The sequence below is a fragment of the Cyprinus carpio genome, chromosome B6 (genome assembly GCF_018340385.1).
Source record: "Cyprinus carpio isolate SPL01 chromosome B6, ASM1834038v1, whole genome shotgun sequence".
NCBI lineage: Eukaryota > Metazoa > Chordata > Actinopteri > Cypriniformes > Cyprinidae > Cyprinus > Cyprinus carpio.
Genome location: NC_056602.1, coordinates 29409868 through 29427600, shown reverse-complemented (window position 1 = coordinate 29427600; position 17733 = coordinate 29409868). Strand labels below are relative to the sequence as shown.

The window sequence follows — 17733 nt, the reverse complement described above, 5'->3', positions numbered from 1 at the left end:
CAGGCTTGATGAGCAGAAGAAACTTCTTTCAAAAACATTAAAATAGTAATGTTTCCAAACTTTTAAAAATAAACATAAAAAAAAAAAAAACAAATATGATAAAAAAAAATTATACAAAAAAAAAAAAAAAACTAATTTGTATACTTTTCTAATAAATTTACAAGAAAAAAAAAAAAAACAAAATAATTAAAAGTTTTGACAAATAAAAAAAAAAACAAAATAATAAACAACACAATTATTTCAAGAATTTATCAAATCAGAAAAAAGTTTAAAGAATTTAGTTATTCAGAAACAAGTTTAAACATACGGTACTGTATTTAGTTTTTATCTTTATATAACTTATTTTGGAAACAATCTCTTAATGTTCTATAACATGCTTTTAAAATGAAGTTTCTCACACGAGTGAATGCAAAAAGTAGAATCATTCTAAATGTATTTCTTTCTATCAGTAGCAAACCTGAACATTAAATAATATGTATATATCAAATAATCAATCAGCAAACAGGTGTGTGACTGACTTGTTTCTCCACTTTCCCAAGCCGTCCCATCATACTGGGATCTTCTGGCAGTTCTGCATCCGTGGTTCCTTTAGGACGATCCTTGTCTGTTATTGAAGGACCTCGACCAACAATCTGATCCACTCTAACAATCAATTAAAGACATGAAACATCTAGAATAAAAACGGCATAACTCAGGATCAAACTATAAGCATTTTCTGCAAAAAAAAAAATAAAAAAAAATAAATCTGTTTTAGAAGAAAATATGTCAACCAGTGATTCATTACACATTAAACATGGAATAACACAGAAACACAGAAATACATTTTTTCATATTCACCAATTGTTAAATACACAAAATTTTCTTTTGAACTGTAGATTAAAATTTATATATATATACAGTACAGGTCAAAAGTTTGGAAACATTACTATTTTTAATGTTTTTGAAAGAAGTTTCTTCTGCTCATCAAGCCTGCATTTATTTGATCAAAAATACATTATCATTTATTTCTGTGATGCAAAGCTGAATTTTTAGGATCATTATCACATGATCCTTTAGAAATCATTCTAATATGATGATTCATTATCAAAGTTGGAAACAGTTCTGCTGCTTAATATTTTTTCAGAACATGTGATACTTTTTAGGATACTTTGATGAATAAAAGAAAAAAAAAAAAAAAAAAAAAAAGAAGCCATGTTTTTAAAATAGAAATATTTTGTAACAACAATATACACTACTGTTCAGTAATTTGGGGTCAGTAATTTTTTTTCTTTCTTTTTTAAATAAAAAATCAATACTTTTATTCAGCAAGGATGTGTTAAATTGATAAAAAGTGATAGTAAAGAAAATATATTATTAGAATATATATTATTAGATTTTTTTTTTTTTTTAATAAATGTCAGTTCTTTTTAACCTTTTATTCATCAAATATATTAGACAGCAGAACTGTTTTCCAACACTCATAATAAATCAGAATATTAGAATGATTTCTAAATGATCATGTGATAGACTGGATGTTACATGTGACACTGAAGGCTGGAGTAAAAAAAATAAATATATTTTCAATATAAATATAAAAATTACTTTAAAAAAAAAAAAATAATATATTTAAAAAAATTTATTAAATAATATAAAAAAAAATAAAAATAAAATTCATATATATATATATATATATATATATATAGTTAATATTATTATATTTTAATTTGTACTGTATATTTATAATAACATTTATTTGATATATTTTTTGGTTCAAAATGCATCAAATCAATATTTCTCTTACATGTTCATTTATCACAGTTATATGTCTGAACTGTTAGAATAAAACAACATTCATATGAAAGATGTATAAATTTGTGTATTCTATCTTAAAGCTCAAAGCAGTGTGGGAAATCAATGAATGCATGCAGAGGCAGGGATATGATAATGAGGGGGCGTGTCCACACGCAGACAGACAGAGATGATTGGACAGAAAGAGTCAGGCCCTCCAGACGGACGTTTTCTGTTGATATCTGCCACTTTTGAACAATGTGTCGAAGTGAAATCACATCTTTAGCGTTAGGCACACATTTGACACATTATCCAAAGCTGATGGACTACACTAGCAGGGGTGCGTCTGATCCGAGACACTCCGTCGAAATACGGCATCGGATGTGTTGTTTGGCTGCTTTAAAACGAAGATCAGTGGGAGTCAAGCATGAAGAAAACAGAAGAAAAATACGCCATGCCGACATGCATACGCAAAAAACCATTCAGACATGTGCATCTTTATTTGCTGTCGCAACTCTTCATTTCCACACAGCGGTGCAGGCAAACTAGCTTAACCAGTTTTAGTTCAGCTACATGACTAGTAACTCACCGAAATGTTGTATTTGGTTCCCCGCGACTAAACGTCTCTACAAAACACTTCGGTCACAGCAAAGAAAGGTCATGAAGTGAATTAGGAGCGGATTATCAGAAGCCGCCCGGAGCGTTCAGGCTCGATGCAATAATAGACTAGTTTGTTTAGAAAGCTCAGTTTCTACTAGCCATGTAGTCTGAAACAGAAGCAGGTTTCTTGGTTGGTCTCTGGAGCGAGAGAGATCTAACGCAGGCCCGGGAGTCCTAACCTAGAAGACAACTGGGGCGACTCTTGGGTTCCTTTGGTTGAACACTTCTTTTTTGGCGAGGGGTGCTGGGACACGGAGGACCCAATATCATATCTAACCTGGCAAAGCAAATAGAGTAGAGGACAGCAGAATGCAGAATGACGTGACACGAGCGGCGCAAACCCAAACCAACAACAACAAAACCTCCAAATATATTCCAGACATTACCGTGAAACGCTGTGGCACTTGCTGTCAGTGATCAACACGTGATGAAAGAGTGCTTTCAAAAAGTTTATAAGCAGGAATATATTTACATGTCAAATCATAACCACATTCATTTATTCATCCATACAGGAGGACTGGCCTAAAACAAGACGGATGTGACTGTGTTGGATTTGTAGGTAGGCAGCAGTTTATGTACAATGAGGATAGTAACTTTAATACTATTTTTCAACCAAACATTAATTTAATGACTTCAAAAAAAGCAAGAAAAATATATCCATCCCAAAACATCGCAAGAAAAATATTAAACCGTTTAATAAAATTTTTATAATATTCATTATATAAAACATATTTTACATATATGTAATATTAAGCTTTAAAATCTTTAACAAAAATACATTAAATTAAAAAATAATATTCAACATATAAAACAAAAAATATTTAATATTCATATGGCATTGAGAAGCTTTGATATCCAGACTTTCAATTAATAACTTAATTAAAACCAATAACTTTTCAATTATTTAACTTGAAAATTAAACAATTTATTATATAAAATATATTAAATTTTAAATATTGAAATGAATTTATTAAATATACATTACATTTTTATATATAATAAAATATTTATACAGTTTTTAAAATGTTTTAATTTATCGTTATGTCTGAAATATAATATACATATATGTACATTTTTATGATTATTTGATAGATTATAACTTTTTTTTACATGCCATCAGATACTAAAATGTATAAACGAATTTCATTACATTCTTTTTGTACAAATCTTAAACACTTTTTGGAAACATTTTTGTTTTGAAACATTTTTATATTGCTAACAAGCTGAAAAATTTTATTTTGAATCCAAATATTATTTCGAACATTTCTTTTTTTACATGCACATAAAAATAACTAAAATGTAATAAAATAATTTCATTAACATTACAAATATAATCTTAAACAATTTTTGAAACATTTTTATATTTTACAAGGTAAAAATATTTGTACAAATATGAATTTCTTAATTGTGAATATCACATTTCCAAAATTAAACATTTAATTAAATGTTTTACTTGCCATTTCTTAGTATTTGTGAAATTTACCATCAATTTCTGAGTGAAAATTGTTTCAAACTAAATCCTGCATCGAAGTTTTTCAGAGTATAAGCTGCTTTTGAATAAATTAATTTAATAAAAATGAGTCCCACGTCATTATTGACCCACATATGCTGCTCTGAACTGCTAAAATATCATGATATTGTATCTTAATAAATAAAAATGTAGATAATGTTTCTCAGTGGAGGCATTTAAACACAAAAGCCACTGAAGACAGCGTTCGAGGCAGTTTTTGGGTATCATATACATGTGAGGATAGTTCTGATTCTGACGGATATGAACATCACAACATTAGGAAACTTATACAAAAAAAACACAACAAAAACACAACACAACACTGTCTAGTGTGTATGAGGCAAGCGTCACTGTCATGTGAGGAGTGTGTGAAGAGAAGAGAGAAAGAGAAGCCGCTGCATCTGCTCTTGCCTGGACTGCAGGTTTTTAATGCGCGCCAACATGTCCAGATGTCCGGCCGAATACTGCTCTATCACGTCCATCACATCGTACGGCCGCAGACTCTCTTTAAACTTTCGCTTGGACACCATGAACCTCATGATGCTGCAGGGACAGACAATCATACACATTATCACGCTTAACACTTTACACAAAAACAAAGGGTGAAGCTTTCGAGAACATGTCCAGGTCATATTTCACCCAAAAATATAAAGAAAGAAACAACAAAATATGTTTTGATTACCTATTTATATTACTAAAACCAAGAAAAATATTAATAAAAAGAAATAAATAAATATCTGAAAATAAAGTAAATATTTTTTAAAAATATGGCTAGTTTATTGCTTGAAATAAAATAATTAAGAAATATTTTTTAAAATTGTATTTATTTTATTTAATGTAATTGCCAAGGCAACATTTTTATTTGGTTTAATATTATGTACTAAAAAAATAAAAATAAATAAATAAATAAAAAACAGAAATGAAAATAAATAAAACCTATATGGTTATATAAGCCATATTTCAATAAAATGACAAAAGCACACAACAAAATGACTTAATGATAAAAACTATTTCAAAGTATTAATAAAAAAAAAACTATAATAGTATCACAATGATACTAAAATAACATGTACTTCTTGGACATGCTATTACAGTTTTCACGAATATTTTGAATTAGTTTTATTTCCCGTTTTCATTTGCATTTGAATGAAAGTTTTAGTAATTTTGTAGAGGTTTGTCTATATTTCAGATTCACTTTAGTTTAACTACACCTTAAATAAACCTTTAGTTTGAGTTATTTTAATTTATCAAGCTAATTTAAATAAAAGTGAGAAATAAAATAAAAATAAAATAAGTAAAAAAAAGAACATAAAATATATAAAATAAGTTACAATAATTAAAATAATAAAACATATTATTATTTTTATTTTATTTTATTTTATTTTATTTTATTAAAATGTTATTTTAGGGTTTTAGTTTTAGTAAACTACAATAACCCTGACCCATTAGGATTTTAATCTTATAGTAAAATACGACCTGAACATGTTTTTGTGAGATTTACTTCATAACTGAGTCCCAGACACTGATCTATTTTTTCAGGCTTGATACTGACCTTCAATATTCAAAATATCTCATGCATAAGAGTCGCTGGCATGATCTGAGCAATGAAAGTGTGAATGTAACGAAGGATTCAAAAGACTGAATGTAACAAGTTTTGTAACTTACATTCAGGAAGGACTGAGTTTATGAGGTAATATTATGTGATGCAGACTGCTGTAGTTTTATCAATAATATTACACACGTCTGATGGATGCTGCCTGTCTCATCTTTGCTTACCACACAGCCCTGATGGTAACTTTTAGTCCCGGCGTTAAATCCTGCGGGACAAACTCACAATGGCAGCTCTTATTGTCATCAACAATGTCTTCTCCGGGAAGGCAGGCTTCTAAAAAACACAACACGGACAGCAGGACTCTGGAGTTAGTGCACAAACCCCCTAAACCCTCCCAAAACCTAAACTTAGCAGAGCTACAGCCGTTAACTCGGTTAACTAGCTCAGTCCCACCCCAGACAGGCCAGTGCAATGCCATCTTTATAAAGCTACGAGACGACTGTGGCCCAAAGAATAACAAAGCCATACAGTGACCCCAAAACACATCTGGACACTTAAACATTAAAAATTAAAACACAACACACAACAATAAAACAAAAAATACAATAAAGCTAATCAATTAAAATTAAAACTTAAAATTAAAATTAAAAAATTAAAAAATAAAATAATAAAAAATAAATAAATACATAATGACACAAAAAACTCAAAAAAAAAAAAAAAAAAAATAAATAAATTAATAAATAAATAAAAAAAAAAAAAATAATATAAATAAATAAATAAAAAAATAAATAAATAAAAAAATAAAAAAAATATTTAATAATAATAAATATTAATTAATAAAAAAAAATATATATATTTTCTGACAAAACACACTCCAATAATGTACTTTGAAAATTACATATTTTTTTTACAGTGCAACGTATTTGTGTTTGTTAAACATTAGTGAAACATGTTCATAGTTCATTTAATAAACTACAACTCCATCAAGCATTAAGATAAAGAAAAAATAATAATAATAATAAAAAAATTAAAAAAAAAAAACTTTTAAAATTTTTCATATTTTATATCTAGCATCCAAAAAAGCTAAATTCAGACAAGTTTAAGCAAAACATAAATTAAAACCAAACTGTTTTTTGTTTTTTGTTGTTGAGGCTGCTGTAAAAGCAAACAGCAATGCACTTTTCCTTACAAATAAAGGAATAATTCTTTCACCAGGCTGACTTCGTAGAAATACTGGCACATAATTGACTATGAGTGAGCTAATAAAGCACTGAGGCAACTGTCAAATATGTTAATGGCCATAATGAAATGCTTTCTTCAATTTAACTGACTGTTTTAAATGATTTTCTAGAGCATTGGTAATTGTACTTAACCAGTGATACCTCAGTGCTGGATTCATCTTAACTACCTTGAATCTTAAAGCAGAGGCTCCCAACTGATTTTATGTTGGACACCCAACACAATGCCAAACCTGTAACCAGCGTTTAATGTTATACAGGTCATATTTTCTTTATCAAAACAGATCTGTAACTGACTTTGAGAACCACTGATTTAGAGTCATTAACACTTAGAGGGATAGTTCAACCAAAACTGAAAATTTGCTGTTAATTTTCTCATCCTCAGGCTGTCAGGTGGCTTTTTTTTTCTTTAGCAGAGCAGTAAGAAAGTTTTTTTTTTTCATCTGAAACTCTGGCTCTTGGTGATTCCTAAAATGCAAGTCAATGGCACAAACACAAAAATGCACACAAAATTAGCAGGTAATAATGTTGTAAATAATGTTCAGTTTCTTGCACAGACTGATTGTTTCTCTTCACAAGACCTCAATATGTCATCAGGAGCCACAGGGACTAATTTCATGTTCCTTGAAATGAAAAAAGGGTAGCCACTGATGTGCATTTTATGAATCACCATGGTCTGTACTGTTCTACTGAAGAAAAAAGGCATCTACATCTTGGAAGCCTGAGGGGGGTTAAATTAACAGCTAATTTTCATTTTTAGGGTGAACTGTCCCTTTAAATAACACTAACCAGCCCATTTTCTTATATGCATGCAAAACGCCGATTGCATCTGTCATTTTGGGTCACAGTGTCTTTCTCCTGTGTTCCCATTAGTTAGCAGACCATTTGGCACAGGACAGGTGCGTACAAATAAATCTACCTGTGCTTATTATGCCAAATAAACCACAGAGCCTTAAAACAACCGTCCAGCTCCAGACCCTCGAGTGAATAATGACGGTCTGACATCAGTTTAATGAGGTTGACTAGTTGTTCCACAGCTCTGTGGTTTTTCCTCCTCAGGACTAACTAGTTCTTCTCACATGCAGGTAAAAGAGCAAAGTTTGCAGCCATCCACTAGCACTAGTTCTAGGGTTGGTAAAAACGAGCTCCTGTTTGATAATCTCTTACTGATTAACCCTTCAATTGCTGCGATAGTTTGGGGAGGAGAGATGGTAATAAAGTTACAAAAACAACAACAAAACAGACCTGCTTAAAATCTATAACTTCAAGGAACAATGGTCATAATAATGAAAAATAAAACACAAACTTGAAAAATTCATGCAAACTTTGTAAATTCTCTTAAATTCAACCAAGATTAACCACAAAAAGTCATAAAGCCAGATTTTGTTGTGCAGTTATCCAAAGCTTTAGTGCTTCAAATAAACGATTCACCTTCAGAGAAATGACATTCTTGCATGAAGTGAAATGTCCAAATACAAATATTCAAAGAGTGTCGTTTTTTAAATACAATGAAATGACATTCAAGTGAAGGTGCAAACTGAATTCTGCACACTAACAAGACATCAGGTGGACTTGCAATCACAAGGTTTTCTCTGACTTTGCATTGCATTTATAATACGCTAACCATCTGATATCTTGATAGCAATTTATAGATGACAGCAAGATATTTCATGAACTTCACAGCATCAGTACTAAAAAGAAGTACGGCATGACTAATTGCTAGACATTTCTAAAAACAAAACTAAAATGAGAAAAGAAGGGAAATCATCAATAGCAACATCACTATCTGTACATAAGTATTGGGACACCCCCTTCTTTAGAACAGAAAACGCACTTCCAAAACTATGGCTACAATTCACGTATTTAAAAATTGTATTTCCATCTCTGTTGCAACAGTTCTGGAAGTGTTTAAAATGACTCTACCCATATGTACACATCATTGGTAATGAGTTTTTGGCTCAAAGTCTGCATTTAAAGTCACAGCAGAAGTGTTCAGCAAGGATTCTGCAGGCCAGTCAAGTTCTTCCACACTCACTGAATCAATCATTTCTTTTTGAAGCTTGCCTTATACACAGAGGCACTGTCACGTTAGAACAGAAAAGGGTCTTGTCCAAACTTTTGCTATAAAATTAGAAGCACACAATTCCCTAGAATATCATTATATGCTTAAACATTAAGATTTGTACTCATGGAAATGACCGAAGTAGTCAAACCTGGGGGTGTCCCAATACTTTTGTCCATATAGTGATTGCAGAAAATTCAATAAAATACTATTTTTATAAAGCATGTAAGAGCATGTAACTGGTGGTTGTGCTGTGACTGAAGCTGGTTAGTTTGACTGAATACGGTGCTTTGGCTTTAAGCGGTTGAATGGGAGCCCGACCCATCTGGATTGCCTGACCTGGAGAGTTCCTGTGTCTCAAATCTTCCTCTTGCATCTCAATGAGCACTTTAGCATCAGCATCCAACATAGAAACGGAAAGGACAGCATCAGGATCCACATTCATCAGTAAAAACGAGGGGAAAATCATAAACACACACACATGGATTACAAAAGGTTAACTTTCCACAAGCTGCCGTCCACATGATTCTGTCAAAGAGTTTTATTAGGTTTCACAGCTGACTGCCTTTATATTTAGTCATCTGAAACTGTACATTATTAAATGAAATTTCAAGATTTCTAAAAACCATTTACTTGAAAATAAGCAGTGAATTTGCACTTTGTGGAAAGTGTAACCAAAGCACAAGACTTGTTCATAAATTGTATTTCAATATTCCAACATACATCTTAATGATTCAGGCAAAATGTTATGATTGGTATGTAAAATAATATATGTTTATGCCATAATATATGCCATTAACTCATATACTGCATTCATACCAATCATAAAACATGCTTATCTTAAATAGCTTACACAAATTAACAGCAGATTTTAGCTAATAAAATAATTAACCCATAATCTTCAACTTTTTCTACAAAAACACTGGCAGCAAAAGCAACACATTATACTCGATTATACTAAGATAGAATTGATATGCACAAATAAAGCAGACAGCAAGAATTACACTGATTACAATACAACACTGCAAAAATAACATGCAACGGCACAACAGAAAGACAGAATAAGAATCCTGATGTGTGCAGCTTGACTCTGAATCTGGATTATTTAAAATGTATCTAGTTTTTGTCTTCATGCCTTCTTCTAAAAATCTCAGTGCAACTTATTTAAGTGAACGTGGACATGTCTAACCAGTTTAAAACAATCAAAACACAAAACCCCTAGTTTAAACCCTCAATCAACCCCAACTTCAGAAATACAAACCAACAGCAACTTCAGATATACAAACTATCATGATGGTCTTGCAGTTCATGAATGTTACTTGGTTGCATTTAAAGTAACAATTGTTCTGTAACAAATGTAACATTCTAAACTACCATTCTGTAACATTCTGTGTATGGAACATTCTGTAACAACTGTAACAAATGTAACATTCTACAGCTACCATTCTGTAACATGCTGTATATGAAACATTCTGTAACAACAATTACATCAAACAGCTACCATTCTGTAACATGCTGTAACAATTGTAACAAATGTAACATTCTACAACTACCAGTCTGTAACATTCTGTAACAATTGTAACAAATGTAACATTCTACAACTACCATTCTGTAACATTCTGTGTATGCAACATTCTGTAACAACTGTAACATTCTACTACTGCAATTCTATAACATTCTGTAATGTAGTGTATGTAACATTCTGTACCACTCTATAACATTCTGTAATGTAGTGTATGTAACATTCTGTACCACTCTGTAACATTCTGTGTATTTGACACTCTGTAAAAATTGTAACAAATGTAACATTCTACAGCTACCATTCTGTAACATTCTGTATATGAAACATTCTGTAACAACTGTAACAAATGTAACATTCTACAACCACCAAACCATGACCAAAGCAGACAGATACAGAAGGCAACACCGGATAAGCACACAAGAATGGGTTGCTTTCCCTCACCTTCTGAGTTCTGGCGAGACGCGGCGCCTTTGAAGCGGAAGGCCTGTCTGGCTCGACTGCGGTCGCCGAAGCTGATGCTCTTGGGTACTTTGGAGGGACTGTCCTCGATGCTGTTGTCGGCGCTGGGAGAGCGTCGCAGGGGCTGCTGGCCCTGAGGAGAATTCTTCCCTTTGTTCGCAGAGTTTCTCGGGCTGGAGAACACGCGCTCTTTCAGGCTCACCTTCTGACTGTGAAGGGTGGAAGAGTGTTGAAGTTATAGACTGAGGGTTTGCAGATGCTTTAGCTATGATGTTAGGAAAAAGTAATTGTGTCAAGCACACTCAAAAACTACTGAAAATGATATGTACAGTTATAAAACATGTTCAATCAACATTGACATGTTGATTAATTTATTATGATTGCTGGGCTATGAAAGTAATTCCATGTTTATTTCATAAAACCCTGAATATGTCTTGAAACATACAGAAATATGAGCAATTCTGCATTGCAAAACCACCTTGAGTGTGTATTAAATTTTCATTAATTCAAGAGCCCATCATTAACTTTGCTTCCACAATATAAATTATTATATTTACAATAAAAACAATATTTAAGCCCAAATTTAAGTTAATAACGGTTATAATACAGTGTTTCCTATAGAGATTCATTCTCTTCACAACAACTGTTTCAGTGTTTTTTTGAAACGTGGGCGGATGTATTCATGTGCATTAGGCTTATTAAACGCCACACATTTGTCTGCACACAAACAATGTCAAACTAACACACACACACACAAACACACACACACACACACATAAATAATCTGTACATTGATGTGGACACACATGGACTGGCAAAATATTTGCACACAAACAACGTCCATGAAACACATCCTGCGCTGGCGACACTGATGACAACCCAACGGACATGATGCATGCAAAAGAATGCATTACAACTCACATTTAACATCTGTGGTGCCTGAGAAATATTCGATCATTTATATGTACGGTGCACATGATTTTACTAACCTCGGAGAGGGTTCTGGTTGGGCTTCCTTCCTGTGTTAGAACATGCGCAATGCAATTCATTAATTCATCTGAGAGAATCAAAAATAAAAGTTGCCATGTTACATCACCTAAAGGAGAGGCCAGATTTGCTCTTGAGGTTTCTCAGCAGATCGAGCTGATTCAGAGGAGGGATGAGTCTGGAAAAACACACAGAGACTGTTGGCACACGGATGATGTGTGAAGAGGAAGTGCTGTGCAATGCTTATATAAATCTGGAAGCTTCTTTGGACAGAAAAATCGACAAAAAACTATCAAGGTACTATTAATAAATACGCAGCTGACTGTGAGAGGGACAGAGAGAGAGAATGTACAAGAAAAAGACAGGAATTTGCATATATGTATGTATTTATTTATACATATACGTTAGACACACAACTACTGTACTTTTACACCACTATCTCTTGCACAATATAATGACTTTTTAAACATACAGAAAAAAGACAGAAAGAAAAAGTTATATGCTGACTACAGAGAAGTGAACCTGAAGTTTATAATGAACCAAAAACTCACTAACAAATAACACTTTGGTCTAACATGAAATATGAGCTCTAATAATAGAAATGCCTGACTTAAACAAAAACAAATAAGAGTAATAATTATAAAATAATTAAAAAATACAAATAAGTTTTTTGGCTCAGTAGAAAGAAATATTTTTATGTTTTTGGATCTGAATTTTTGGATCAATTAATTTAATAAATTTAATTCAATTAGTAAATATTGTGAAATATTATTACAATTTATAATAGCTGTTTTCTATGTGTATATGTGTTAAAATGTAATTTAATTCTGTTATCAAAGCTGTATTTTCAGCATCATTACTCCAGTCTTCAGTGTCACATGATCTTCAGAAATCATTCTAATATGCTGATTTGCAGCTCAAGAAACATTTCTGATTATTATCAATGTTGAAAACAGTTGTGCTGCACAATATTTTTGTGAAAACCATGGATTCTTTGATGAATAGACAGCATTATAAAAAAAAAAACATCACTTTTGATCAATTTAATCCATCCATGATGAATAAAAGTATAATTTTTTTCAAAAAAAGTTTTCATCAAACAGTCGTTGTCTGTTTGTTAAACTCCGATGCATTCAGTGAAATAGATGCTACACGTTCATCAGTAACAGTGGTGGTGTGTTGTATTGCACGAAGCACTTCATCAACACGTGATCCTAAAGCTTTTAAATTCATATACTCTATTTTATGACTCAAAAGCAGCATTAGCTGATGGGGAAGTCGTGGCCTAATGGTTAGAGAGTCAGACTCAAATCGAATGGTTGTGAGTTCGAGTCTCGGGCCGGCAGGAATTGTGGGTGGGGGGATTGCATGTACAGTTCTCTCTCCACCTTCAATACCACGACTTAGGTGTCCTTGAGCAAGGCATCGAACCCCCAACTGCTCCCCGGGCGCCGCAGCATAAAAATGGCTGCCCACTGCACAGTTCTCTCTCCAACAGTGTGTGTGTGTGTGTTCACTGCTCTGTGTGTGTGCACTTCGGATGGGTTAAAAATGCAGAGCACGACCATTCTGAGTATGTGAGGGTGCAAAAAAATGTAAATATTGAGAAAATCACCTTTAAATTTGTCCCAAAGAAAGTTTCTTAGCAATGCATATTACTAATCAAAAATTAAAGTTTTGATGTATTTACGGTAGGAGATTTACTAAATATCTTCATGGAACATGATCTTTACTTAAATCCTAATGATTTTTGGCATAAAAAGAAAAATCTTTAATTTTTAACCCATACAATGTATTTTTGGCTATTGCTACAAATATACCCCAGCGACTTAAGACTGGTTTTGTGCTCCAGGGTCACATATGAAATGCAACATGACATGCATACCCTGCTGATTCGACATTTGAATTCAAAGCGTGACGCATGAATAAAACATGCCATAGGTATGAAGGGAGTGTGTGTGTGGACAGCACTGTTGACCTTCACAATCTGCACAAAAACAGCCTCAAAGGTCAGTGAGCAGATCGATGCAGAGACGTCTGAGGAGATCTCATCTGACACCCAGAGGGATGCTGGGATAGAGAGAGAGAGGGGATGGGGGATGGAAATGCGTGCAGAAGTGCATGTACCTGTACATGGGCACCGATACAGTCCTCTCGTAATAGTCCCACGTCGAATAGAGATCCGTGCGATTCAGGTTTGTGGCGTAAAACCTCCAGGCAGCCTGAGAGATGACATCAAACAGAGTCATATAAAAATATAACATGCATTACATAATTCATTTAAAAATTTTAATTCATACAAGTTTGAAAAATCATGGGGGGGGGAGGGGAATGACATGTGAGCTGTAAATTTAATAACACATACTTTGCTTAAATTACAAAAAAAAAAAAAAAAACGCAACTAAAAATTTTTTTGCTCATCATAATTTTTTTGGGCTCAGCATGAGTTCAGATAGATTTTTATGTTTTTGGAAGAAGATTTTATGTTTTGTGGCTGCATTTATTTGATCAAAAATACACTAAAAACTGTAAAATTGTGAAATATTATTACAATTTAAAATAACTGTATTCTATGTGAATATCTGTTAAAATGTAATTTATTTCTGTGATCAAAACTGAATTTTCAGCATCATTACTCCAGTCTTCAGTGTCACATGATCTTCAGAAATCATTCTAATATGCTGATTCACTGCTCAAGAAACATTTCTGATTATCATCAATGTTGAAAACAGTTGTGCTGGACAATATTTTTGTGGAAACCGTGATACATTTTATTATTTGAGGCTATCAGACTTTTTTTTCATCAGGTTTCAGAGCTCTGAGTTTTAGTGTTATTTTCGCAGCTAACCGGAGCTGATGACACCGAGCGTATCTGGGACGTTGAGATGAGGCGTGGTGTACCTGAATTAGGCCGGCAGCTGGATTTCTGCGCTTCTCGAAATGTTTCTGCCGATGCTGTTCCTGAACTTTCAAGGCAAACCCAGAACCCAGAATCCCCTGCGGAGCATGGAAAGAAACTTTGTTAATGACGATTGGACCTAGTTCTTCCAGAAACTGAGCCGTGTCGTCTATTATTCTGCACTATAATGGAGTGTCACGACATTAAAGGGGTCATATCTTCTGATAAAGTGCTCTTTTATTAGGTTCTTTCTTTCTCTGAGCTCTAGTTAGAATGTTTATCAAGGTTTACAACGAGTTTCTCTTCTTCGTTTCATCAGATGATCTTTTCAGACTGGGGAGGATATCATACAACCCTAGATCATTTTTGAAACACTTTACATTTATATATATATATATATACTTCATTGTAAAAGTATCTTTAATGCATTAACTATTCTTTGTAATGCACCTTAAAATTCACTGTATGATCTCATGAATAACTGTAATCACAGCTATAATACTTATCTATTAATTATTACCACACCTTCAGAACGTATATTTCATTAAAATCCATGGCAAACAAATAATTTCTATGAAAGCCTGTTTTTGCCAAGAAAAAATTTTTTCCTCACAAATATGTGTGTATCTTGCGATTTTTTTTTTGCTCAGAAATGAAGAGAAAAATGTCTGAATTGTTAAATAAAAAGTTGCAATTACCTTTTCATTCATTTATATTTTTTTAAAATGTATTTGATTAAATAAAATATTTGTATTATTATTTAATTTGTTATTTATTTAGTATTGAATGAATTAATCATTCATTCATTTATTCATTCATTCCTTTAAAATTGTGAAATTTTACTCGGAATTGCAAGATTAAAATTCAGAATATTGAGTTTATATCTCGCAATTCTGAATAGTGAGATAAAAAAATATTGCAATGACCTTTTTAAGTTTAATTTATTTGTTATTAAATATTTAGTTTGATATTGCTACAAAAAAGTCATAATTTTGAGTTTATATCTCACCAATTGTGAGATGAAAAGTCGCAATTAGCTTTTTTAAATTTATTTTATTATGTTGCAAAAACTGACTTCCATAAATTATACATGTAACAATGAAGCTGCAAATATTACAATACATTTTGACTTTGGTTACAAGTATTTATGAAACGATATTATTCATTATTTATGTACATTATGAATACTTTTATAGTCATTATGCAAATTTTAAACTTGGGTTCCAATAAATCTGAAATGATGAATCATAATTCAGAGATGTGTTTACATTAAAGCAGAATTGCGATGAAGAAAAGTGCATTAAGCAGCCAGTGGGACTGTTATATTCATAATAAACTTCAGCGTCTGCTCTCTCCACTGCATTAAAAGCTTGTTCATTTCCCTTCGGATCCCCGGAGACTCACCGCAGGCAGAGCGAAGAAAGACACGCCGATCAAGGTGAAGGTCGCCGCGAGGAGACGTCCGTTCCAGGTTATGGGATATTTATCACCGTAGCCGATGGTGGTCAGAGTGATCTGTGGGACATTGAGGGGAACCGCCGTCAGATTTCCGTTAGCCGTGAACTCAGTTCAGTTCAGTAATTCAATCACTGCCCCTGACTGGAGCCTGAAAACAATTAGCTTTAAAATGAGGAAGTCACATTTCATTTCATTAAATTTCATATATATATATATATATATATATATATATATATATATATATATATACGCACACACACACACACACACACACACACACACACACGCATGCACGCATGCACGCACGCACACACACACACACACACATACACATGCACACACACACGAACACACACACTCACACGCACACACACACGCACACACACACACACACACGCACACACATACACACACACACACACACACACACACACACATACACACACACACACACACACACACACAGCTTATGTATACACAGCTGAATATATATAAAATTTAAAAGTACTATATTAAATATTATTAAAGGAAATATATTGTATGATATCTTTTATTAAATAAAAATAAATTAATACTCTCTCTCTCTCTCTCTCTATATATATATATATATACATACGTATACATATACAAATATATAAAAATATATTAATATACAGATTTAGTTCTGTTGATGCTTTTTTCATAAAATATATGCATATACAAAAAAAATTCTTATATAATATAATTTAATGTAATATCATATAATATAATATATAATATAATATTCTTTTGTTTGTTTTTTTCTATCATGATTTTCCCTAATATTAACATACACAGGAAGTGATTAATTAATCAGTCAGTCAAAATAAAGTAACAAATAACACAAGTCCTTTTGTCAAAGGTCACTATTGTCGAAAATGATTTAAACAGAACAGCTCACACAAAGAGCAAATCAGAAAAATAAATATTAAGATCTGTCATTAAATTATGCAAGAGCATGCACGAACTCCATCCACACATGATTCCTCTGTGATCTTTCTGAAATATCATCTCATCAAACTCAACGAGCGATAAACATCACTGCATAATTAATAATCCTCTCAGAGTCCAGTGTGCAAACTTCAGCTGTGGCTCTGTCTGATGTCCCTGAGTTTATTTCCAGAGGAATCACGCCAGCGCTTTACTGGAGTCTCGAGAGGAGACTCTACCCTGAGTGCTGATTAACTCTATAATAAAGCTGAAAATATGAAACCCAGCAATGCAGAAGCATTGAGTGCAAGAAAACAAATGGTGTTCATCAGTCCATAAATGCACTTGAATGAAGTAGCGAGTAAAACACATCTTCGAATGCAATCTGTTCATGAAATCATATGGATCTCAGACTGCATTATGAGAGATTGTGGACACCCCACATTACTTCAAGCACGTTTGTTCATGCGAATTGCTTACCAGACCCCACCAGAGCGCATCGGCGTAGGTCTCAAACATCTGGTTATCCTCCTTCTCAGCGAGATACACCAGGAACGAGGCCAGGATCAGACACAGGAAGCCAATGTACCAGGCAGTGATCAGTTCCTGTTAAACACACCATCAAGAAATATCAGTATCAAGTGTCTTCTCTGATGTTTGTTGCCTGTTTA

At 32.8% G+C, this 17733-nt stretch overlaps 1 protein-coding gene across 3 annotated transcripts in view; it reads right to left on the bottom strand.

Annotated features, from left to right (window-relative positions):
• Positions 1–17733, bottom strand: part of LOC109054232 (potassium voltage-gated channel subfamily KQT member 2-like) — a 43435-nt gene that overhangs the window by 3037 nt on the left and 22665 nt on the right. Inside the window, exons 5-15 of one of the 3 annotated variants that reach the window (XM_042726685.1) lie at positions 17543–17668; positions 16061–16171; positions 14659–14754; positions 13885–13979; positions 11867–11935; positions 11760–11789; positions 10753–10979; positions 9129–9176; positions 5714–5822; positions 4349–4480; positions 519–642 (exon numbers count right to left, since the gene is read on the bottom strand). In XM_042726685.1, the coding sequence (XP_042582619.1) occupies positions 519–642; positions 4349–4480; positions 5714–5822; positions 9129–9176; positions 10753–10979; positions 11760–11789; positions 11867–11935; positions 13885–13979; positions 14659–14754; positions 16061–16171; positions 17543–17668 (1167 nt within the window). The remainder of the gene's footprint in view (positions 1–518; positions 643–4348; positions 4481–5713; positions 5823–9128; positions 9177–10752; positions 10980–11759; positions 11790–11866; positions 11936–13884; positions 13980–14658; positions 14755–16060; positions 16172–17542; positions 17669–17733) is intronic. The other 2 variants (XM_042726686.1, XM_042726687.1) reach the window with 2 other exon arrangements.